The 26,060-nt window shown below is 42.3% G+C and overlaps 1 protein-coding gene across 5 annotated transcripts in view; it reads left to right on the top strand.

Annotated features, from left to right (window-relative positions):
* Window positions 1-26,060, top strand: part of LOC124167603 (RNA-binding protein Musashi homolog Rbp6) — a 716,673-nt gene that overhangs the window by 284,363 nt on the left and 406,250 nt on the right. For all 5 annotated transcript variants that reach the window (XR_006866742.1, XR_006866741.1, XR_006866740.1 and 2 more), the window contains one exon: window positions 2,093-2,185. Coding sequence is in view for 1 of the 5 variants with exons in the window: in XM_046545586.1 (XP_046401542.1) it covers window positions 2,093-2,185 (93 nt within the window). In the remaining 4 variants the exon portion in view is untranslated. The remainder of the gene's footprint in view (window positions 1-2,092; window positions 2,186-26,060) is intronic.

The following is a 26,060-nucleotide window of genomic DNA, read 5'->3' as shown; positions in this document are numbered from 1 at the left end:
TGTGGTGGTCAGGGAACTTTGTGGTCGACGTGTGGACTTTTTCCTGTATGCTCGGTTCATATTCTCAAACTCGATATATATATTTTTTAAATTTTTATTATTTACATTTCTTCCCATCTCTTTCCCTCCACTGTCACGAGTATATTGGCAGGTGGTGCCGAGTAGAAAACAGAGGAGGGTTGAATTAAAAAGATGAAAAAGAACTGAAAAAAAATGAATGGAACCCAGAGGGAGAGAGATTATGGATACGCGTATGTGTGTAGAGTGACAGTGGACGATGAGGGTGGGGGGAGAGGGTGGGGGAGGAGGGGAGGAAACAGGACACTAAAGCCTTTCCCTATCAAATGCTCGCGGATGAACACCAACCATCCCACCATGGCAGCCCATGCAGATTATGACATCTGGTGGATTTCGCGAAAGTAAAGCTTGGGAGCGGAGGGAAGGCATTAATGCCAGATGGGCTTCCCTGCCGCCTGTATTTCTCTCTCGCCGCACCGCTCACTTCATTTTTTTATCCACGACTCCCTCTCTCTCTCTCTCGCTTTTCTGTGTATTTCTCCTCTTTATCTTCCTTTGAACCTTCTTTCTTCCTCTCTAAATCTGCCTTTATTTTTGCTTCCCTTCTGTCTAATCCTTTCCATCCTTTTGTTTCTATTCTATACATTAAATCGAAACTTGAAGTATGAGGTGGAAGGGCTCCATATTTGATCTATGTGTGTACTTGATAATGGCCTAACAGCCGAAACCGGTGGTAATTATTAAATAAATTGTGGATAGTTGAAAAGTAACAGTGATAAATGTTTGTCATAGCTAATCTGTTCTTTACGCTCTGTGTACACATTCACCTTTGCCGCCACTTTCCCTCTCTTTTCTCTATGTTTTACTGTTTCTTTGTCGCGTTCTAATGTTATTCAGAAAGAGAGATGGGGATAAAACTATGTAGGGACGGTAGTTGATTTTTCGAGGGCATATAAATTTGTGCCTCCATTCATGCCCTTTTTGAATGTGAGGCTTTTGCAAATAGAGGTACATTTGAAAGCCTCAGCTACACGTTATAAAGGAAAGTATAACAAATGTTATCGTATATAGGCTTGCAGACGTTTCTATTGTTTCCTTTCAGTTTCTGCTTGCGTTTCATTTTTCAATGGCGTGGTGATGATGAAATGGCAGTGATACCAGTACTGGATTCCTCATCTATTATTAATTCTGTTGAAACTGATTTGAAATAACGCTCATCAATTTAAAGATAACATTTATGGTCTGCCTTGCCAATTTAATATCCCATATGGCATTCTAAAAAATAGAGGTGGTATTTCTAATTATTCTTTGTTACTTTTTTCTGGGAACATTATTTATGGAATTCGTATGCTCTATTTTTAAAACTGTCTGTCATCGCGGTAGTTGCTCCTTCAGGCTCCACCAACGTACATACATTACTACATGTTTCTGTGCTTGAATAGTAATTGCTTGCTGCATTTTATTTTATATTTCCCGCTTAAAAGACCGAAGTGGATAGTGAGTGTGGGTCTTAAAGATGAAGAGTGAGGGGGAAAAAACTGAAAATAAGAAAAATACTAAAGACGTTCGTATGGGATTACTTCATGCGGAACCGAATTCCTTGGCAGGATTCCCATAGAATTTTCCTCACTCTCACCCGGGAACCGCCCACTATCTGCTCCCTCTCTGTTCCCGACGATACTCTGGAGGAAAGGGAAGCAAAGGGTGCGGTCCCCTTCCTTTCCCTGATCCCTTCCAAGGCAGATCTGAGGGAAGAAGCGAAGATGGAGATTCTTCCACGATCCCTTCTTCTTTTCTCCATCACACTCTCTCGGAAGAGGCTGTGAGGATGTATAATAAACCTTTTTTTCCACCACTTTATCACTATTCCTTTCTCCACCCTGCTCCCAGGTACTCACTTTCACTTCTTTTCCCCTCCGCCAATCCACACCTATTTTTTCGCCCCCGGGCGTTCTCTCCGTCTCCCACTCATGTCAAGTGTGCCCGTGTATTTATCGCTCCGATGTCTTTTGACCTCGCCGCTCGTATCCCACGCACGACTCCTCTCTCTAACTCTCGTGTCTTTCACTTGCAGATGGTGACCCGGACGAAGAAGATATTCGTCGGAGGTCTATCCGCGCCGACCACACTAGAAGACGTCAAGAATTATTTCGAGCAGTTTGGACCGGTGAGTACATTTTATTCCTGTTATTACGTAAGAAGGTTTCCGCGACGCTATTGAGAAGATCTCTGCATGTTTGCGTCCATTCTTGGACGTATTTAAGCGCAGTAGAAATATAGACTTAAAAAGTCATAAAATATCAAATACGGATGAAAATCCGCCAGTGTACAAAGACGATTGAATACCATTTTACCAGATGCTGTTATTTTTTCAGAGTAAAAAATAGCTCTAATTACATTTGTATGTTCAAATATCCGATGTTTGTTTTTTAGGCGCACACATTTTGAACGGCATGTATTTTACGTTAGCTGTATTGGATGGGATTAAATATATCATTCTTACTCTTGATAATTACTTGGCAGGCTCTAAACCATTTTTAGCAACATTTTAATTTACTAAAAAATGTGATGAAGTTTAAATTTTCGTACTATTTGAATGCATATGCTGATCAGTAATCTAACTTTTTTGTGGGACATGTATTTGAGATTTTTAGACTACTTTCAAGGAATAAACGCTGAGGAAATGTATTTTGTAAATGCAGATACGGTTTTTAATCTCTGCTAGTTAGGGCTTCTTAACTTTTATTTGATGGTCTCAGGCATCCCATGATGATGTGTTGCGCGTGTCTGTAGCAAAGACGCCACTTTTGCAGTGCGTAGGAAAAGCATGGCTAAGCTCCCTTTGGCGTTCATCCGATGCGTCGTTATATCCCCTATAATGCGTGTTCCTCCTGAGAGGAGCACTGGCTAGGGACTCGGGGTGTTAGTTCAGCAGGATGGCGCACGCAAGCAGGTGGCAGCACACCGCCCTCTCATTTCCACTTCCGAGCGCTCTCATTCCTTTTATCTGCATTTACAAACTAACCCGCAATTCACCTCAATGGGCGTATGGCAAGGTATGTTAAGACATCATCCATTAAAAAAAATGAAAAGGATAAAAAATAAAAAGAGATTTCAGTTGGAAATATGTGGCTATTGGGTCACACCTAGTTCTTATTGAAGTCCTTTATAGTTAGGAGCAAAAACCTATTTCTATGCGTATATTTTCGGCATAATATCTCTCTTATTTCATCGCTACAGTCGGACCTTGAAAATAAAAAAAACGTAGTAAGGTGTTTAAATGATGTTTCTTTCCGAAAGATATCTGTTCTAAATAGCTCAAGCAATCCAAGCTTAGCACTTAGCCTTCGGGTCATTCAGAATAATATACAGGCATTTTTCATTTTTTGCCGCTCGTATTTATGCTTGGACAAACACATATTCATAAATACCCATTCCTTTTGGTTTATGTCGAGCCAAAATCGCTATTTTCAATATAGTTCTATCTTCTAGCTCGGCAGGGGCGCTACAGGGTGGTGAGACTAGGAGGGGAGGAAAATAACGCTGGAAGGAGGGGCTAGCCTACCGAGGGGGGCGTGAGTTATTCTCCCCAGCCATCCCATGCTTTCAAGAAACTCTTAATCGTCCCTTCAAACGCCTTTAAACTCCCCCCCCCCACCACTTCCGCCGCCCGTCCCTTTTAGATGAGATCTTACCGCCCTGCCTCCTCAACGTTTCTTTTCCATCCGCGTCGGGTTTTCGTCTGGGTCCTGCTGCACTGTTCTCTCCCATCCGAAGGAGAGCCCACCCCGAGACCTTCCCCCTTTCACCCCCGCATTTCCCTTAAGCATCCTCGCACATAAGAGGACCACTCACTACCCCTCACCCTCCTTCCATTTTAGCACCCAACCCTTAATGATACCCAGCCCTCCTTCCAAGGAGAAGACAACCTCCACCTGCAGCTCCACTACGCCCGTTGGTGTGAGCAAGCACATAGAGCCTAAATATTCGAAATATTTTGCATCTCACCCAGAGATCTCGTCGACCTTTTCTCCTCCTCCTATCACGGCCAATTTGTTTCGCGCGTGAATGGCAGGCTCGTCATAGAGTGCTGGAGTGGATAATGTACATTCTCTCCGTCTGCTCGTTCGCCTCGTAAGACAGGTAATTCGTCATGCATTCAGCCGGATGATTCAAGTTCTCTAGATATCTCGCACACAAGCTCACTCCAGCGTATGTACTCGTTGGATGAAAGCAAATGGTTGATGAAAGCGCGCTCGCTTCCTCGTTCTGATGCGCCCGCGTTGTTTTTTTTATTTATTGTAACTCGGTTTTGCGCGATCCCGTGTGCGTTTTAATCCTAGAGATGCTTACAGATCGAAAGAATCCCGTTACTCCCATGATGTTTTTAGGCTTGTAATTATTTTATGACACTAAGGATATCGGTAGTTCAGTTTTCATAGGGAAAGTATTCGTAGTGTGGTATCCTAATCGTTTGTTATAGCATAAAATCTGTAGATAAGTGTCGATTAAGAACTAAGGGTGCTAATTGATCAACCAGTAGCGTTACTAAGATGTCTTACAGAACATAATAGGTGGTAGGTCATGTTCAAATGGCAAATTTGCACGTTCTTGAGGCTAAAATAATGTTGTATCTTTTTTCCAGCATCCATTTATTTAAAATACATACTATTCTTTTAGGGAATAGATACCTAATTTATGGTACATTTTTGGAGAGCTCTTTCAAAGAATCAGGTTCTTGGTAGCTGTTTTTCTGATGATAATGATATTCAGTATATTCTGATTGCAGTTAATTCGGAAGGCTATTCGTTGGTACGTAAAAAAATCTAGAATCTCTACCATCCCGTGTAAATTCCTGTAATACCTGAGATTGTCACGTAAAAACCGAGTCTGTTATTGATCCCCTTTCTTGGTAATCTTGTCAATTTCGGGGTTGAAAATGGTTTGATAATTTTTTCTTACACTATCGTATGGAATTCGTTGGTCGTTTATTGGGAAAACATTTTCATGGCCTTCAATACCATTGAACGTCGAAACGTTGCAATTGCTCATACCTGAAGGCATTTCATCTGCACATTGTCTTGCTATTATTTCAGCCCTCAAGTTTTAATCGGCCTTGTCTAACCAGAAACATCCCGAAAGCCTCCGTGGCCAATATATAACTAATCGCTGTTGGTAGTGGGAGTGACTATCTGATTGGGTACTTTAATTCCACTCGAGCGAATTGTATCACAAACTTCATCCCGAAACTCCTCTACCGCTTGACCGCCCGCCTCGTCTCTCTACCTCTGCGGCGGCTTCCATTGTTTAGCCGGCGTTCCCTTGGCCGTCTCCTCCAAAGCAGCAGCCCCGGCCTCCCTCCCTCAGCAAACTTTGATGTTTAACCCCTTTATCAGTCGGCAGAAAATGTTTCCCCGTCCGCAGTTGACCGATCCCTTCGCGAGCCGGCCACAAGACCCTCCCTCCCCCATCCTGTAAGGGGAATACATCTAAACTCAACCCCTCGGTCCCCCTCTACATACCCCCCGTCGGTCAACCTCTTTCTCTTTCATCCACCCTCTCACTACAGCACAGCACCCAAAGCTCACGTCTCCCCTCTTTTCCCGTACCGCCCTGCAATCCGTCCATTTCTCTCTGCGTGGCTCCCCCTTATTTTATTCTGGTCTATATGCTTATGAATTCCTCCGTCGCTATGCGATATTAATTCATCATTTAACTGTGGAAATTACCATATGTAGTTTTTATCATGGGTGTATCGCATTTCCACCGAGTCAAACCTGGTTTAATACGATCTTTTTCGTTCGTAAAGCGAATCCCATTCTATGTTAAATCTGCATTAATTGCGGACTGGGAGTTATTTCAAAGACCATAATAACATGTGATTTCTGTATTCTATTAAGAATGTGTTTCTTTCTCAAAAAAGGAGTTCAATTACATATACCTTATTTATTACATAAATTACACAAACAAATAATTGGTGGCGTATTGAGCGAGGGAAACAATATTAGCGAAATTGGGAATTTTAAAAAGCGCGTGCAAAATCGGGTAGATAATATGCCGGACCTTGAACCATAAGTTGAACCTATCGTAGGGCGAGGATGTATTGCATATTTATTTCATACTGGCGTATGTAAATTGAAAAGTGTTATTGACTTGCTTGAGATTTCGTTACACTTAGGTGGATTCTGCTTTCCTCAGTTCATTTGTTTTTTTTCGAATCGATTGTTTGAGAAGGATGTGTATCATGATTATCTGTGTCAGGTTCTTCCCAGTAAAGCGCGGTGGATAGTTTTGCAGTCTAGTTGCGATGTCGCATATTGTTCAACGCACAAATGACCATCGGAAATCGATAACTGTCCGAAATTGGGTGAAAATCGACTATCGGTCGACCATCGAAATAAAGTTACCGAAGTTGGCCGTTGACGTATGTGGTAATCATCGCTGCTCACCACCCTCTTGACCATCTCGGTGATGATTTTAGATCGGCTGATCCGTCAGTCAAGCCCAGATGTGCCATTTCCTCATCCACATCTGACGCGTTTCTACCTTCTTCAAGGGGGCTGATTGGAAGGGCTAGTTGGTCGGGGAGAATGCTCTATAGTCCCTCTCTCTGGTCTAACCTTCCCATCTACCCATATCCTCCTCCACCCCGTCCTCTGACACTATCATCTTCAGGTCCTCGCCGCCTCTCCACCCGTAATTAGCGTGGCGCTGCCAGTTTCCCTTAGCTAAGATGATGTTTGGAGATTAGTGGGCGCCGTTCAACCCTTCTGCATCCATCCTTCCTCCGTGTTCCTCATCCCTCTCATCCCCGTGTTCTCTCTTTCTTATACCACGCCCCCATGCTGCCGTCCACACTTCCTTGTTCCCACTACGCTCATCTTAAACTGTATGAAGACCAGTAACGGATTCAGGATAGGGACAAGGGCAAGTTATACGGGCTAAGTAGGGTTAAAAAATCCAGTTGTAGTGGGGTTGGAAAAAAGTTACCTTTCTATCTAGTTTAAATTGGATACCCAAAAGCGGGGGCTACAGCTCCCTTAGACCCCCCGTAGATCCGCCTCTGGTAGATATCATGGTTTATTTTGTTGTGGTACTCAGAAAAAATTATGGTAGAGTAATCATCGGTTTTCGCGCCCGGGACTTAGATAGAAATGACAAAATCCGGGATCACATGATGGATCTGATTAGTGTGATTCCCTGACTATGACGATAGCGCTTGTTTACATGCTTGTTATTTCCGTTTGAAATTTTATTTCCTCTAACTGTAATTCAAACGAAGTAGAAGAATTGTTAGGGTTTAAATGAAATATATTCGAATGAATTTAATTTGCTGTTTAAATTTCCCGCAGTAATGCTGTAGTCTGGCTTTTAATGTTGGAGTTGATTTACATCTGCAGCTACAAATTAATTTAACATTTATTTTGATGTTATTTCTTTAAAACAGTCATGTATTCTTTTACTGCATTATTATTTTCTTTTATTGGCATACTTTTTTGTTTTTTAATGATGTCGCAGTTTCGGTCCTATGACCTTGTAGACCACCTAAAGCTCCTTATCTTTGTTATCTTCGTTATTCAACTGTAAAATCAAAATGTAGGGGTAAATAAAATTATTATTATTATTATTATTATCGTTATTATATTATTATTTTGGTTGCTACGCATCCATTATGTGAGCTCTAGTATATGTTACCTCTGAGTTGTGGAAACGACACGGCCATGCGCGGTTAGAATATTAACCACGGTCGGCATCTACATACTACCCGCAAGCCGCATAAATCAGCGTGTGGCAGGAGGTGTTACGGCACCAACATTTGACCGTTTATAGTACTCCCTTAGCTTGTCATCCTCCGTCTATTAAACTTTGTTTGTCCCAAAACGAAGCAGGCCCATATAAGGATCGCTGATGAAGAATGCAGAGGGGTGGAGAAAGTTTGGAGTGTATCGTGGATTGGGTAGGGCGGTTGAGACAGTTAAGAGTGGGTGCTGGGAAATGGTTTCGTTGGAGGGAGATGAGATGGAGAGGCCGATATTAGGATCCCCTCTTCCGGTCCGCTTGGATCCCTTACTCAGCCTTCCTCTGAGATGGAGGCCACCCGCAGAAACGCTCTGCTATCCCTTTCTCCTTCCCCCGCACCCTTTGACCCTTTCTCGTGGACCTTGGGCACCGCCTGCCATCGCTCTTCCCTACACCCTTGGCCTGGTCTCCGATCCACCCCCCGCCTTGCCCTATCTAACCCCTTCAAAAGCCCTTGCGCCCATCCTCCAGGGTCCATATCACTTTCGTACACCCCGCATTCAGTCGGTTTTATCCCCGACATCGGCTCTTCTCCTCCCGATCCGAATACCTCCCCCTAAAACGGGTTGATTTTATACTTCCCCATTATCTGACTTCGCATCTCATTATACGTGGACCCTCTCATAACTCCTCTCCGCTTTCATCTTAATGCCGCGTCGGAATACAGACCGTTCCGTGACTCCGGTGCCGTTTCTGCCGTTAGAAAATTGAGTCGAAGAATGCAAACTGCAGCCTTCCCAGTTCCTAGGAGGTGGATATTAATGCGTGGATTTTTTTTTCAATTATGCTCTTTTTCCAGGATTATGCCTGGGATTTTGCTAACTCTAGACTTCGCAAGCGTAGCAATCGGGCTCTATTCAAATCCGAATTGCAGGAAGAGCAATCTGAGAAGGTTGAATATAATTTTCTGACACATCCTTTCTGACTCTTTGTGTTATTTCAATCCGTTCTGCTTCTTTAGGTCATAAAAAAGTTGTAATGGCTTTTAATAAAGGCCTAAGGAATTTCTTTACTTGATGGATTGCGTGAGAATAGCCTCTCTTTTATTCAAGTGGCAGTATGTCTCTGGCATAAGATGATCACATATGATGAGAAGGTGATCCAAGCAGGGGCCGTTAAAGCACTCACAATTGCTCTCTCTCGAGAAGCCGAGTATCCACAACGTGGTGTTTAATGACTGAAATGTACTTCATTTATCTGTTCAACTGACGGAATGGAATCCGCCGCTATAGTGCAAGTACAATCGTGTCAGTGAATTCTTCCATGTTGATTTACTCTTGAGTGATAAATTTACTCTCGTCATTGATTCAGCGAATGGCGAGTAAAAACAGTAATACTTGTAGGGAAAAATTGAGCACACCTAGCTCAAACTTATGCTTGTATTTTACAGCTCGAAAAATCATAGCTTACCTTTTTAACTTGTGTTTACTGTTCTCACTCTAGTTCATTAAATAATGATCCCTCTAGTCTCTGCATACTCATTTCTATTTTGTTGTCATAAATGGTCCATTTTCATATTACATTATTTGCTGTGACTGTTTGAAGTTTTATATCCTCCTGTTTTCGTCTTCTCTTTTCCTGTCCTTCTCGTGGAAGTTTCCCCTTGGAGTTTCTCCCCTCCTTGTTTTGCGCCAATTCTCCTTGCTCTTCATCATTCTCTCCCTCTTTCCCTCCTTTCCAACTCTCTCTTCTCGTTTTTTGTGTGCCACCCCTTTCTGCATCCCCCGCCGTCCCTCCCTGGCCCTCGTAACCCCCTTAATCCTTTTCCAAATCTCTGGACCCCGATTTATAACCGTTATCAATTCTCTCTGTAGGGAGAGAGAGAGAGACTCATCTCATTCTTCACTTTCCGCGTCATATAATTTTTCCTGATCAAAGTTTCCTTCTCTCTCTCTCTCACCTCCTCCCTCTTCCCTCGGATTCATTAATTTGTTGCGTATTATGTAAGGATAAGCATTTTATCGCTCGGCCGTTTCTTACGGATGCCCGGACCGGGCCGTACGAATCTTTTTCTCCTTCCTTCTCCCCACTAACCCTTTCAATTCCCCTAAACCCTACCGGGGGGGGGGGGGGGCACAATGCCCTTATATTTTCTCTACCAAACCCCTTCCACGACTTTCCACCCCGCCTTTCTTTCTCTCTCCCCAACCCATTCCCACGTTCCTGACCTCATTCCGTTCTGCTTTTCAACTTTTTCCAACGCGTTTCTCGCTTTTGACGCCGACCCCGGGTTTTGCATGCGTCGGCGATTCCTGCTCCCAGATTGTCAGATTGCTTTCTCGCCCGAGAGGAGGTTAATTCCAATCTTCCCGCTCGCTCAAGTGATTTGAATAAATTTTTTTTGTCTCGGCAAGTGTTTCGAGTGCGTTGGTCGTTTTTAAATGAGCGTAGATTTTTTTGTGAGGGCTAACGTCTGCTTAATCATTTTCAATTGGAAAATCTCTCCTCAGTATATAAGATAAGGTCTCTCCCGATAAGGTTTCTCCTGCATCTTTTAAATTTTCACGCGATTCAAACGCTTGTCATGGTCTATTTAATAACCTTGTTTTGTACATGTAGCTATGACTGTAATTAATTGCACTTTCTTGCTTAGTCAGCGTCTAAAAATGGAGTAAAATGCGGTTGTAGTGCCGTTTTAATACATTAATGTATTATTTTATTTTTGCATTGGAATTCTGAAAGTGGTTGCAGGCTCTATAGAGGTCGATTTTTGTATATTTGTTAAAATATTACTCATTAGGTAGTTTCACAAAAATGTTCAAAGCTGCTAGTGGGAATTCGTTGTGAAAATGTACTTTTGATAGTCAATGTTTCCGGATTAGCGCTTAACAAAAACATGCATCGACACATTTTTCAGGTTTTACCCCGAAAAATGCGGTGATTTGCGCCGCATTTTCTTTCTGGCGGAATATGTCACTTTACACCCTTATCCTCCCAAAATCCTTAGGATATAATTCAGTGAATGGGAATGAAGTCAGGAAAAGTTATTGAAAAATAGAAAAGTTGGCTGAAATAATTAATTAGGGAAAACCATATTCCTTGACCTGAATTCGAACCAGAATCCTCCGGTTTAGCATCAAGTGCTCTGACCAGTTCGAACTTCTACTGGCGCCGTTCTCATTTTACTGCTCTTTGCCCAAAAATACTTATGGAAAATTACCAACAATTTCTATTCCATTAATGTATTGGAATTCCACGACATGGAGCCTGAATTATATTCCATAGTATGCCCTCATGGATTTGATCTCCCACCCACTCATTGCAGCTCGAACGCACCCACGCTAGGAGCCCCGGTAGAGGCAATTCAAGCACTGCACCACTGCGGCCGCGGGGTTTGTGGACTCGTAGCTCAATTTCCTCGAGTACGCGGCCTCACGCAGCGTTGTCCACCTCTAAGCGTGGACAGCCCTGCGTGTTCAGGAAGGGCGTAGATCGTCCGTGAGGCGATGCCTCGCGCCCTTCACGAGAAATCCGCGTCGGCGGGGGCGTCGAGCGAGGGAAAAGACATGCGGGAAGGGCTTGGCCCGACGTGTGGAACTTAATACCCAGCCACGCCCTCGCTTCTCAGAAGGCTCCCTTCCTCCCCCGCTCTCCTTGTCCCTAGGCCTCCTCAGGGCACGCAACCTCCCTCTACCCTTCATCCGGTAATGACCTCTTCGCTGCGATCCCCACCCCCGCCATTTTGAGATGGAAGGAAGAGCAAGATAGAGAATGTCGCCCCATCTATCCACCGAATGCGGAAGTGGCCGAGGTGGAGATTGGGAAGCAGTTTGGGAGATGGATGGGCCGTGTTTTACTACGCAGTGTAAGGGAGTGGGGTCATTATTGAGGGTGTGTTGAGATGGTTGGTACGTGAAACTTAGCAGGTATCTATTTCGCAAAATAAAAAAAATGTGTATATAAGTTAATTTCATCAGGCATTAATATGCTTCTAAATGCCAATAAAACATACGGATTACCTAACGAGTGTAAATTTCGCTGGAAAAAATAGAGGTAAGGTGCAACAAAACATACGAATTGCTTTTTATGTATTAATTATTGAAGGGGAGGAAACTTAATTGGGAATGATACACATGGATGGGGGAATTTTTTTTACGGGAAGCAGTGTTTAATAATTTCAATGCAGGTATAAATTATTTCACCTTTGATGGACTTCGACTGCTTATCGGTCACAGTTTGATGATGGGAGCACAATATATGAATGAAGAAACAAGTTTTCAAAAAGTCTCGGTTTCTCCTTTATTTGACATAATCTTTGTCAATCCCTTTTAAAATATTCATGTTTCTCACGTAATGCAAAACTGAGACCCCAAACCACCCTAAGCGACCCAATATTTTGCGAGTCTAGAATGAATTAGGTTTGTTTGAAGTGTAAGCATGGGGGATGAGCCCGAACCTGTAAGAACGCAGGAATCCCTCCGAAATGCTCTCTGTAAGGATCTTCTGCAGGATTAATGATCGCCTCCGTTGCAATGCATAACGAGCTATTTCAATCCAAGATGCGCATGATGGAGATCCCCGATTACCGAGATGGAAGACCGGAGAGCCCCCGTTTTTGTGAGAACCCGGCCTTAATCGCCATGTCCCTCCCCATCCCCTTTTCGTTTGTGGATGGATCGGTAGTGAAAGTTAGCTTAAGTTTTGCTCGAGTAGCTATTGTCCATAATAGCGCATTTCTTTGACCCCTCTTCAAGACATCGCCGAAAGGACTGTAGTTGGAGACAAATATCACAGAAATCGAGGTTTATAGAGAATTTTGCTTTTGAGTAATTATTGCAAAATATTTGTATCTTCTAATGGCGTGTCCATTAAGTAACGTTCTTCATATTTACCTGTAGACCACCATTGGTGCCAAATTTCCTACTTAACCGTTCCATGCTCCTGTTTCTACTCCCGTGCTTCCGATACAATCATCTTACGCCGGTTAGTGCCACACGCAGGTGTACTTTACATGGTTAATTACTTAACTGGACAGGGTTAAAAAAATTTGCACTAATTTAAAATTCTGATGAAAGAACGCTTTTTGCCTCACCTGTACGGGAATTACCTTCTATAAATAATTAGCATTATAAAAGTGAAAATATTACATAATTGAAGTGATTGTGGATATCTTGATTTTCCTGCTGACCTTATTTAGTATCAGTATGTCAGTAGTACTTTTGTTTACCCCCGGGAGCTGGATGTCTGTCCCTCATAGCCAATCTCCGAATCAACCGCCCGAGTATCGCACTCTTGAGCATTTAAGCTCTCTCGTGGCGAAAGGGAATACTTCTAGATCTTCAAATGGAAAGGTGAATTATTCTCTTGCATAGTTTGCGATCTATCTAGTATTCATTCCATCAGGAGGAATCTCATCCGATTGAAAAGCTTTGGCATACTAATCATATTGATCGCATCTCAATTGAAGCTTTCGATGTCCCCGTTTTTCTTATCTCTCTTACGAAAATGCGATTAGTCGTGCACTTCTGAGTTCCCTCCTACTTGTCGGCTCGCTATCTACGTAGCTCGACTCCACATGTGCTTTTCGGCCAATACTCATCCCAGGGGGGCGGAACCCCCGTTTTTTTACTGGATTCTAGCCAGGCGACAAGTCCCCATTCGGCACCCTCGCCCACCCTACAACATATCCGTCTCTTTCCCATCACTAGCACGAAGCTCACCCTACTTGGCCCTCTGCACCCCTGTTTCCTGGCGTTTCCTCTCCTCTCTCGGAGGCCCTTTTCTTCTCCTCGTTCACATGAGGAGGAAAACGTGATTAATTATTCCATTCCGTCCACCATTTCGCCGAGTTAAGGGAAACGGCTCCGCGAAAGCTTTTGCAAAACTATTTTTTTTATCTCCTTCTTTCGCTCCTATTTTTCTCCCCTTTCGATCTCTTTCCACTTTTTTCCTCCCCCTCAAAAACCTTCTTCTCTTCATCGCTCCGCCGCCGAAGCGAAGCAGAAATCCTTCAAAAACTTTTCACTCCACCATCCTTTTCCTTAGATTTTTCTCTCGGCCGGGCCACTACGGTGCCAAGTTTTTTCCGTTCTCTCTTTCCCCGCGCAATCCTTTTCTTTTGCTCGAATTCGACGACGCGGGGATGGGTCGAAAAGAAAAATTGAATAAATCCGTCCGAAGACTCTCCGTTCCTCGTGTATTCTTTCCTTTTTACGCATCCCATCGTTCCTATTGATTAAGCCCGGAGTGAGGCTCATTACGCATTACTCCTCCGTTGCCCGGCGCAAAAGGGGGAAAGATTCGGTCTGAATTATTCATTCCGAATGCGTTTGGCTTTGATGGCGTCACAGAAGGAGGAGGTAGAGGAAAAAGTGTGTTTGCTTCATCGGCGATTCGTCCTTAATCTTTGTGTAAAATCCGTTCTCATGTACTTTTTTGGCTTTGACGTCCGCGTGGCTTTATCATAGACGTGCAAGTTCGAAGAGTCAAGTCCCTTTTGCTCTATTTAGAGAGATTTTGTTCTTCTAGGAAGTGGAATGAAAAAAGGAAAACTGCTGGCACTACTAATTATTTGGCTACTACTCCTTAATCTGTAAGCTTTCCTGCCAAAAAAGAATGGCAAAGTTAGTTTCAATTTCGAATCCAGTTTAGTTTTATAATCTCATTATCCCTTTAAATTTATCTATTTATATCCCTTTTAGCTAATAAAATTTGATTTTTGTCTCCCTAACATATGATGAAATAATCTTAGAATATTTGATATAATTAATGCCTAGTTCATATTCCAAAGTTTTAAAATATTTTTAGTGACGTCTTCATTATACTAATTTTTATTATCAGCCAGTTTTTTTGATTCCGTTTTTGTATGTTTTTAGTATGCTTAATTTTGATTTAAAAAGTAGACCACAAATTTTCATCGAAGCGACTTCCGGATTTTCCTTACTAGAAATAACTTCCATATATTGACCGTATATTTCGCATTTCTTGCTGCAAAACCGTAAAATATCGTTTCTCTTGTTCCATTCTTTTTCTTTCAACCCGAACGTCACATTTCTCAATTTATCAATTAAAAAATGAAGTTTGAAAGATTCTTCTATTCCAATTTAGATAAATGTTGGTTAATTAACCTTACTCATTTTTATATCCCCTTACACACAATGATAATTCATCCACTGCTAGATTAGAAGCAATACTTTTTAAGTTATTATTATGTGTCCAAGCCTATTATTAAGTTTCAAATTCTGACGCCATAGTCCAATAACTTTCATCGGAAGGAGATAGTAATATTGAAGATAAGCTCTTACCTACCATCGTTATCCTATTTATTAGTGGAATTTGTGAAAATGATTCACCGAAAAGTTGATCTCAAATTGTTACAACAGAAGTAGGTACATATGCGATATTTTGTGAATTTCGATTTGTTTTTCCTAAGAATATCTTGGATTTTTCTAAGAGGTTGAATTCGGATGAAGGCTGAATATTCCCCTAATATTTGAAGTTCTTCAAGAAAAATTTATATTAGTATTCTTGGGTTTTATTCATTAGAATGTACCGTGGAACACCTTTGTGTTAATTTTATATCGAATTCATGAAAATGCGAAACCTTTTTAATATGCCCGTCTTATTGAAAGCTATATGAATCAGCATAGCTAATGAAATGCAATAATCGGAATATGCAGATCGTTGTATCCGACGAAAGAATTTAGTATTACGATCCTCTTCATTATGAACTCATTTATCCGTCATGCAGGAGGGCAAGGGATGTAAAGAAATAGATTCCATCAATGAATCAGGATGAGAAACCACTTATTCAACACCAAATCTACCATTTTTCGGAAAGGTCTCGCTTCAATAGCCAATTAGTGAAGCTTAAAGGTGATCGAGTGTATTTTTTATCGCAATCCTTGGGCGCGTCGGCAATTCGCGAAAGGGGCAATCACAGATTGATTATTGGCGCGCTTCTTCAAAATCCGAAATTCGTCGGATGGCTAATGCCTTCATTTGCGTGAAGATAACCTCTTTACGATCCGAAATTTTCTCCGCTCCCCCAAAAAAAAAATCCATTCAATCTACGGATTCCGTAAATCCGTGCGTTAACCTTTCACACCCCTGATGTCATCGTCTCGGGCTTCTACACTCAATAATCTCCCCTCTAATCCTTCTTACCCGTCTTCGTAGCTTCTAGTTCCTATCAGTCTTGAATTTTTTCTCTCCGGTAATTGCGAACACCTGCGAATCCAATATAGGGGTATAGCTTTTGCATTTTCCTTTCCGAGTCTTCCTTCTTGTTCTCATTCATTCATCGCCGCTATCCACTCTCTTCCGATTCCTTTTTAATGCAGCTTTGCCTTTTCTCTATCTTAATCTGCTTCATTTAATATTTTGTGCCTTCAAGCTCCATTTAACTACAAAATATTTTTATTTTTGTGGTAGGTAAATTAACTGGTTAAGATACGATGGTGTGGATTTAGAATCCTGTTAGTAATGGAGAAATTAGTACCTTAATTTACCGACCCAACATAGGCGACATTTACAGCCGTTTTCTCAAATAACTAATCAACGTCCTGCTGTGTATTTCTCGTGTAATTTACCATATTTATTCTTGTGTCTTATAAAACGGCTGCTTTCGCACGATAAATTTGTTTAAAAATAGTCAATGCCATATTACAGGCTGGTAAAGTTATTTTATCAGCGTTGATATTTATTTCAGCTTTAATTTAAGTATATTTAATTTAGAACTATCTTATAACAGAAAATGGAAGAAATTGGGAACAGCCTGTAATTGCAGAGTGGAGCTACTCGTAGCTACCACACAGGGAAAACTCTAAATAGGGAAACTTGATTCGTCTTTATCTGAATAAGATCCCGTATTCCTAGAAGTTGGCACGAATGGGTACTCCGGCCGACTACGGTCAATTCCAATTAGTATCCGCTGTTATGATGTCTAAAATTGTGCAATTTTTTTATCCATAGGTTTTGGGTGTGGTGTGTATTAGGGTGTCCATGAAAATTCAACAGGGTTTTTCTTGGAAGAGGTGTGAGAGGTTTTTTTTACATTCTTTATTTATGCACTTCCACGCCACCGTAAACAGTACATATAGACCCTTTGCATCGAGGTTTACTAATAATTTCAACAATTATACGTGTTCAAACAACAATGTCCTGGATAACGGTAACCTACCCAGGCGGGACTTGAACCCACGACCTTTCGTTTGCCTGGCCACCCCGCCGCCACTGGGGCCGGCAATTTACTTGGAATAACTTCTGAAGCTTTTGTTAAATCGCTCAATGTTGTACGGTTACCTTACCTCTTTCATCCTACAGTTCGTCTGGCCGTCTTCTGTCTCAACCTTTTTTTAGGCTCACGTTCCACTTTTCGTATCCCTTGTCTTTCCCCTTACCTCTTCCACTTCTCCACACGTTTCTCGTCTCCTGTTAGAACGGGATCCGCTAATCCCCGGAACGTAATCCCGGCTTCCCGTTTCATCTCGCCATTTTTTCCTCCCCTTGAAGAGGAATCTTACCTACAAAACCTTCTTTCTCTTCTTCTCACCCACCCTTTCTCCCTCCGCGGAAAGAGCAAAAAAAATCATTTATACATGAATAGGTATATAAAGTGGAGACTACATTGACTGAATACTGAGAGGACGTTATACTGAAGTTTTCTCTTTGGGAGGTAAATGCGCAAACGGGATTTGGAAGGGATAAAATTTTGCGATAAACGAGAGAGAAAGGACGTGGGGTGGGTTGGGGTGAGTTGGGAGAAGGGATTGTTTTAGTGCGGTGCGGGGGGAGGTAAGTGGGAGAGGGAGGGATTGGGTGTGGTGTGAGCATTGCCGAGGATTACTCGTTCGTGAGACTGAACCCGAAGAGAGCGAGGTGGAGGGGGCAAGGAGGGTGAATAGAATGAGGAATAGAGATGAGTCGTTCATGAGAGACTCATTATACATGAAAGGCTCAGGAGCACGAATTGAATGAACTGAATCATAACTATCATTTCAAAAATTTCATAAAGAACGCTTCCAATAAAATATGGTATGGTTTAAAATCCTTCAAAATCAATTATGCATGTGCGAGTTGGCCTTGGGGAAGTAGCTGGCCCTTCTAATCTCTATGGAAATAATTGACCTATAGCTTAGTCCAGGATGAACTCTATCCTTATCCATCCCAGGCAGCCTCAGGGCTGAATTGCTGAGTGTGCCCGCATGAGAATTACGAATGAAAATTCTCCACATGGTGGACTGATTTGTCAGTTTTGAGCATTTTACTATGTAAATTAACGTTTTCAGCCTCGTAAAAATCTGATGAAGTGGGGGAAACGACATAATCGGGTTAATTTTTGTAGAATGATATTTTAAAAGGGTATATCCAATTCCCACAAATATTCCTTCAATTATTATTATCATTATTACTCCTATCATGTCTTCGTTTTTACCTCGAGCAATGATTGACTCATCGAACGATTCCTTTGAAGATCCAAAAGCTCTCCGAATGTGGTCGTTTTCATTCCGAAATACAGACTTACCGGCTGAAGTGTTGGGGTTGATTCGCGTGCGGAGAGGCAGGGCTACGTATTCGCCGTGGGAGTCGTGGCTCTGCCGCCTCTCCGGCCATTCATCGCGCATGCGCACGGCGGCGTTCGCAGTTTCGAGAGAGGCGGGGATTTGAGGGTGATCGATTACCGAACAAAAGCGAGAAACTGCATTGAGTCAACCCGAAATCCTGGGTAATTAAACCGGAGAAATGTACGGATTCCTTCCATCCGTGAGGCCATTAAGGTGGGCTGCATTAAATGATCGTTCGCTTTCGGCTAAAATACTTCCTAAATCACTTCGGGACGCGGAGCTCTGTTTGAGGAGGGGGTGAGGGTGGAGTACTAAAAAACATAACCGCCGCTTCCTCCACCGCTGCCGCCTCTTCGGCATATCCCGGGGTATCCAAACAAAAAGCACTTTAATTTAGTTAATCGTTTCGAGTCCTCCTCCCCGTTCTCTCATCGGTTTGTTCGAGGTGTGCTCAAAAGGGTTCGTTCGGTTCGTTGAATGGGTGCTCTCCACCGTTGTCCCCTGTCGCTTTAAGTGAGGGCCACCCTATATAAATGATCAATAGCAAGGCTTATCCCCAATCTCTCTCGTTTTTTCTCTAAAAAGCTGGTTTGTATGCAGTAAATTATTATTATTATAGTATTCTACCGATTAAGGTAGGTTTCCATGGAGTTTTAAAGAAGTGAAATGGGAGCCTTCCTTTCCTTCCAGCGCTGCCTTCTTCAATTCACTGAAAGGCCTTACTCCCTTTCAATCTATCTAAAATTCATATTCTCTTCCCTCCCCTTCCTCGTTTCTCTTACATTCTACCCTCTAACACCATTTTCGACATCCCCTCCCCGCTAAGTACTCCGTCCATCCATACCCTCTGTCTCCTCCGCATTTCATCTAAAAGCTGCCTCTCCTCACCCACCATGTCGAGCACTTCGTCGTTCCTTTTCCTCTCCGTCCATTTCACCCTCTCCATTCTTCTCCATACCCACATCTCGAATGCCTCCAACCTTCTCTCGTCTTCTTTCCTCAGTGTCCACGTTTCCGCACCGTAGAGAGCTACACTCCAAATCAAACTCTTCACCAGCCTTTTCTTTAAACTCTTACATAACGATCCTCTCAGAAGCTGAAAAACTGAAAATCGTTCTCTGAAGTAGAAGCGATCTTAGGCCAACATCATATTATTCTGTATAAAGTCAACTTTTTCCGGAGAAATACCGTGGAACAGCATGTCGAATGATAAGTAAAAGTACTGCCAACTAATTTTATTTAAAATCTCACAACACGTGTTTTGATAACTTTGCAATAATCATCAGGTACTGATGATGATTGTAAAACTAGAGATAGTACCTTATTATGATTGTAAATCAATCGAAACACGTGTCCCGAGCTGTTATAAAAATAGTGGGGTGTACGATATCGTTCTTAATCAGTCATTTTATGTTTGAGGCTCACGCAGGTATATTTTAGGTTTGTTGAATAGGTGCTTTCTTCGGTGGTTGTTCCAAGCCGTTTGAAATATATGGGGATCTTTTCATAACTGGTTGGTATTTAGAATTATTTCAAAATCTATCGTGTTTTTTAAAGAGGGGAATTTTTTTGTTGCAGGTGGGAATATGAAACGCTTTCTCTGAAAAAAAAACATGCGCCTTGGTGCCGAAATAAATTTTTTAAAGTCTCTGTTAAGAGGAAGAGGCGACTGGCTAATCTTTTCTAAAGGAGCCGCGAGGCGGAAAATTCAGATTGGTTTCGTGGAAATGCTAACTCCCATCTGTTGCCTCTCTCCAACGAATATTTATATAAATAAGTACCTATAGGTAGTCTCGTCTTGTGTAAGGTGCACAAAACAGGAAAGAAATTCCGAAAATGGATAAGATTTGTGAGAGCTCTTTACTTTATCACAAAATGTTGATTTTTGGAAGTGATCGTTTCATAGAGATAGCCTTTAATGGGATTAATTTTAAATTGAATACGCCAGGCATTCATTTATAGCCTTTGGGTTAGTAAAGGAAATTTAATGTTTGAAAACATTGTGGCGAAGTAGATTTAAATCAGCCCGCGTCATAAATTTGTGGCAAAGTTGAAATGAAGGTTCATACAATAATTATTATAAAAATATTGCATGAGCGTGCCACGAAAATTGTACCTGTGTCGGAAACGAGCTAACTTGAGTGTTAGGCTATTACTGCGTAATAAAGATTGAGAAAAACGCATTTCACGTTGGAACCTTACTTACGATCCGTTGAACCTCGAATTTTCGTTAAATTCGCTGAAATACCTCTCCTAACTTCTCTTTTGGGTAATAAAGTGCGAAATCTAACTCGTATCCAATCACCTTGGTAATTTTAAGTATTAAATTAAAGTCCATAATGAGAATCAAGGCTCCTGAAAAGGAAGAGGTGGTTTTCTATTTAAAAAAAATCCATCTTAACTTTTTTCGAGCGATGGCTTTCCTGGTTCCCCTCGAATTTATCGGCAAGGGAGAGGGATAAATTATCCGAAGTGAGGAAGGGAGTGAGGCAAACGAGACAAGATTGTAAAGATACTGCAAACGTTGGAGAGGAAACGGCGGATGGTGAAATTCGAATGGGAAAAGCAATATGAAGAGAGGGAGAGAGAGAGGAGGAGAGAAGACGAGGAAGAGCAAGGTCCCGATGAATCCATGGGATTCGGGGAAGACAAAATGTTCGCATACAGAGATTAAAGGGATTGGGTTCCAAGGGCGGGGGATGGGAAAATGGAGAACGTTAAGGATTTTACGTCAGGAGTGGGCGGGGTGAGGGGTAGGGGGCGCACCACTGTTGGAAGGCTTGGTGGGTGTGTGTAGTGGAAGGACATAGGCTGAACCCTTCTCTTACCTTCATCTCCGCCCCCCGAAGGGATGCGATAGGCATCGGGACTGTAGCCCAAGCGAGGCTGCGGGTGTGAATAACGAAGAAGGTTTAGAAATGAGAAAGCAACAGGGTTGGTTGGTTGATATAAGTGAGAAGCCGATAGAATTGCTATAGATATGAAAAACACTGGGAACAGAGATGTGAGAAAGTTTGCAAATGTTCTTAGAAATCTAGACGTGTCAAAGGATTTTCTTTTCACTTCTAACGAATTCCTCTGTTTGATTTGTTTAGTTCACCATGGTTTCTATTAAGTCTCCAAGGATGTACAGACAATTATCAAAGATTTTAACGGAAATAGAAATCATAATCATTGATAAATTGCCTTAATAATGGCACGAGAGAACTCCTTTCGAGACATTGTGTTCGAGTCTCTGAATATGTGCACCCCAAGGACTATGATACACGCGAATTGAAACGAAGGAAACGGTAAAGATTAATGAATTTAGGAGTGGTTATGGAAATCATTAAAACCGAAAAATATTTTATCTAGCATCCTTTTTTACCATCCCTCAATGCCCTTGTTGTACTATAATCAAGAGGACTGTTGCGCTTTTTTTTTTTACTATACCGCGTTTCTTGCACAAGTATTTTTTTACCATCACATCATTGAAGATCGCCATGTTGGCAACGTTTCGTCAATTTGCGGTCCATGTAAATATTAGATAATCTTACTGCTTGACTGTCAGGAAACCAGCTTTCACTTATTTGTATTTGATTCACTGGTATGAACTCAATTTGATGGTGCATTACTAAATTATTTTTGAAAACCCAGATGAAATTATTCCACGCACCCACCTGTAAAACTTTGGCGGTTAAAAAATTCAGATTCTGGAGGAACCCCCGAGCTGGGGTTGCTTCCTATGTAAGATGGTAAGGAGGATGCGAAAGTCTGATAAGGAAGTAGGGGTAGCGGAGGCGTCGTGGAATGGGCAGGAAGGGGTAAGAGCGTGGGCGGACGGGGGAGGGTGTTGAGGGAAGTTAAGGGATTAGCGGAGGAATTTGGACGACAAAGGTACGCAAACGGAATGCATGCTTAGGGAATGGCCCCTGCGAGAGAGTCGGGGTGGGAAAGCAAACGGAATAGCTGATAGGCGGATGAGAAATTTCGGTGAAAGTCTTTGGGCTTTATGATTGTTGGGGAGACCGTTCCAACCCCCACCACTCTGGGGCTTGAGGGAGAAGGAAGGGGAGCGAAGGAGTTGGAGGACACGGGGAGGGATGGAAGACAGGGAGAAAGAGAAGGCGGAAGCTCGGTTTCCAAGCAGCAGATTGTTAAGTTTCAGCGTAAGGGGTCCGTTATATGCGCGGCTAGAAGACGGTATTTGGTGAGATCACGTGGATTTTCCGCCTCGCAAGCATGCCGCGAAGGTGAAAGTGGTAGGATGAGGATTTCCTTCAGCAATTACGATTCATCTCTAAGCGACTCGTATAATGTTTGCCCTGGCAAAGACGGCGGAAAAATTGAATTAAAGCAAAGGAGGAAAAAAAATATCACCCGTTGTCTCTCCTCAAGCGGGCGTTTAAGTGCGCTGCTTAAGCGAGGCGATGCAATATAATTTTAATTGCGCACTAGGGCTGGTTACGGTGGGATGAAGAGACCGTTTACGCTTAGGCGAGACGTCAGTGTTGTACCTATCGGAAAGCAAAGGTAATTAGCAACCCGCAGTTAAACGGAGGTACTTAAGTAGCTCGAGGGAAGTGTATTGTTTCCATCTAAAGGAGGTATATTTTAAGTGCTCTGGGAATTTTCATTGCCGTAGGAAATTTATCTCGGGCCATAAAAGTTCCCGGAACGCATGGGCATTAAGCGCCCGAAACGGTAGGGCCTGGATCTATATTTTTTGAAACGTTGTTGCGAATACTTCTTGGAATAATCACTGTATTTTTTATGAGAGATCCGAGCATGAATCCAGGAAGAATCCAGGTTAGATTATTGAAAATGTTACTGCCCACTTCACGCATTTATTTCGTTCTTTGGGAAACATAACTGTACGTGAGTTCCCTTTAGTTGTTTGGGCAAAGGTTTATGATGGCTGCGTTATTATTCCTTAAATATGTTTATCCTCGATGATGACTGGTTAAATCGTTTTATTTAATGGCTCGAAAGAAATCCAAGACCCAACATTTAAGTGCCGCGGATATTATTGTGCGTGAGATTCCCTTAGGGTAATTGAATTTCTTAATATGCTGGAATTCAATTCATTCCCGGAAATAGCATTTTCGCTGGGGGGTTTTATGCCGTTTCCAGTTGCTGTAGACCTTCAAACTTCTCCTTGCTGCCACCGGAATCTTACGAAAACACCTCGCCCATGTAAATAAACCGGAAGAATTCATTCATAATCTGAGAAAAGCGTTGGCGGGCTTGAGAAGGACAAGGGAAGCAAGAAAGTGGATGGCGGAAATTAGTCGGAAGAAAGTCATACGAATGGGGTGCTGGTCTCAGTTGCCTAATATTATGATGCTACTGGAAATATTCCATCCTTTGACTGAACATATGCATGAGAAAATAGTGCTATCCTCGATATAGAAGCTAACTACAGGCCGCAAATGAGGTGGATTTGTACAAAAATAATTCAGCTCTACTTAGAGTTGTCACATTTTGGATTTACGGTAGTCATCTACCATACTCGCGCTCATGTGTCAGAAGGTGATTGTGGTATTCACTTATCACTAATAACATGCCATTAACAATTTTACCCGCGTTTCATGCTTGAATTTTTTTAGAATAAATGACGATGAAACTTCTTTATTTTCTTGGAAATTGATTGTTCGAAAATTAATCAAAAATTAATGAGAATAGAATTTTCCATTGCTCATTTTTTGTTTTGAAAGAGGATATTTTATAATTATTTATTCCATAAAATAAGCTAATCTTGGAAATAAATTATCACTTTTCATCATTCCGATGGCCGCTTTAATTACGAACTAAGCCAAAATTCGTACATCTGGTTCACATGGACTAGTTTCACCAAATTCTCATGGAGAATAATTGAACAAAAGTCCTGAAAATTTTATATATTTCCCCTACTGCTCGTTGTAATGAACATGGTCGAACACGTGAATGCGTCCATCGGCTCGGATCAGATACTAATTCGCCCTCTTTCCCAGTTTATCTGGATCAGTCGGGGCCATTACTCTTTCGCGACTTCCTTTGCAAGCGATCGCTCGTGACCCAAAGTCCCGTGCGGCCGAGATGGATCGTCCCGGAATCCGCGGATTTGGCACTGTTGCGCGGACCGAAGCGAGGTGGAGACAGCCCGGCACTCCATCGGTGTCTCCCGGCGGCGGTCCTCCCTGCCGACGAAATTCCGTGAGAGCGAAGTGGGAGGGGGAGCGGTTTGAAGCGTCACAGTCTCCCCCCCCACAGGAGGCGGTATAAGGCAACGGGTCCCCGCGCTTCTTCCCATTCTAAAAATAAAAGTGCATCCGCGCGTCGTCGTCCTCCTCATCTGCGCCCGTCTCCCCCCCACACACATCCCTCTCTTTGCTTCCCGGCCAAACAGTCCGCTCTTTCACTCTTTGCCTCCCTCTCCGCCCTGCCTCCGTCGGTCGGTTATTTGGGGAGACTGCTGACAAGTGAGGTCACTCGGCTCATTGAGGAGGAGCCGGCAAGTGACGGATTGCTTGAAGCAAAATAAGGAGGCCCTAGCCCGATCCGTAGGAAATTGATTTGTGCCCCAACTTTCGGCGAATGTGAATCGTCTTACAAAAATGTCCAAATCGCGGGGTTGATTGCGGAGCAATCCAAATCACGCGGCAGGGTTTGGAATATTACACATACCGCTTTGCGTGGCTTTAGCGCAGGTTTGAGGCTCTCAACTGGTTGCGGCTTCTTGGAAGTCCTTTCTCCCTCGCGTTGCCATCCTTGATGGACCGCGAGGGCCTAACACCTAGTACCATGAGCCTCGGTATAATTGCCATGAGAATTAAAGAACCTGGATAGCGTAGTGGTCTGCGCAGTGGCCCGGAAAGCCAAAGGTCCGTGGTTCGATTCCCGGTCCAGGGGAATTTTTTCTCATGGCAATTCTTGTATATTTCACCGCCGTTCACGCGGCAGGGTTTGGAATATTACGCGGAGCAATCCATTTATTCTTAGTATTCACTTTAAAATATTTGAGCTCTGGCGGAATACTTAAGGAAAGCTAGAATGTGATAGATTTTAAATTCCAGCTAACACTTCTAAATAATTACCTTGTGGATTTATGATAGATATGACGTCAGCGACTCTAGTGCAAACTTTTTTAAACCCATTTAATGTGTGATAGGTGATGAGATATCTGTTAACCGATAGGATTATCCTCATCCTTGTAGTACTCATGATTTCAAGAGCCAATAGGAGTGGTTGCAGCCAGGTGGATGCTAGAATCCCCAGAGCCAAAATTAGTTTTTGATTTAGGTCAATTGGGATTGAGATTCAGTGGACAAAAAAACTGAATATTTTTATCCAGAATATTACTGCAAATGATGTTAAATGAATTTTATTATAAATTATTTGTATAAATAATCTTCCTGTAAAATGAAAAATCATGTAGCATGGAGTTTGTGTTACGTACGTCCAAAGGTGCTTTTATTTTCGGATAGTTTTTTTTCGTCTTTTCATATATTTTTAATACCTCTAGGAATTCATTTCAATTAATTTTGTGTGAAATTTAGTGATTGCATTGTCAAAAAGAAGAAACCTATCATTTTGAAAAGAAATTCTTCCGGAATTAATAGTTTGATTGTGCTTACTGAAAGAGATAAACCAGTAGAAAATAACTCCAAATATTTTTATTGCCGAAGCTGGGAAGTAAGGTTGCGCAGTATGTTAATTTATAAATTTTTTATTGAAGAGATTCGACTTTATTTTTAAAATTTTCACACCAGGGTGGAT

Source organism: Ischnura elegans, chromosome 1 (assembly GCF_921293095.1).
Source record: "Ischnura elegans chromosome 1, ioIscEleg1.1, whole genome shotgun sequence".
NCBI classification, from domain to species: domain Eukaryota; kingdom Metazoa; phylum Arthropoda; class Insecta; order Odonata; family Coenagrionidae; genus Ischnura; species Ischnura elegans.
Note: the sequence above shows the minus strand (reverse complement) of the source record. Positions and strands in the feature narration are given on the sequence as shown.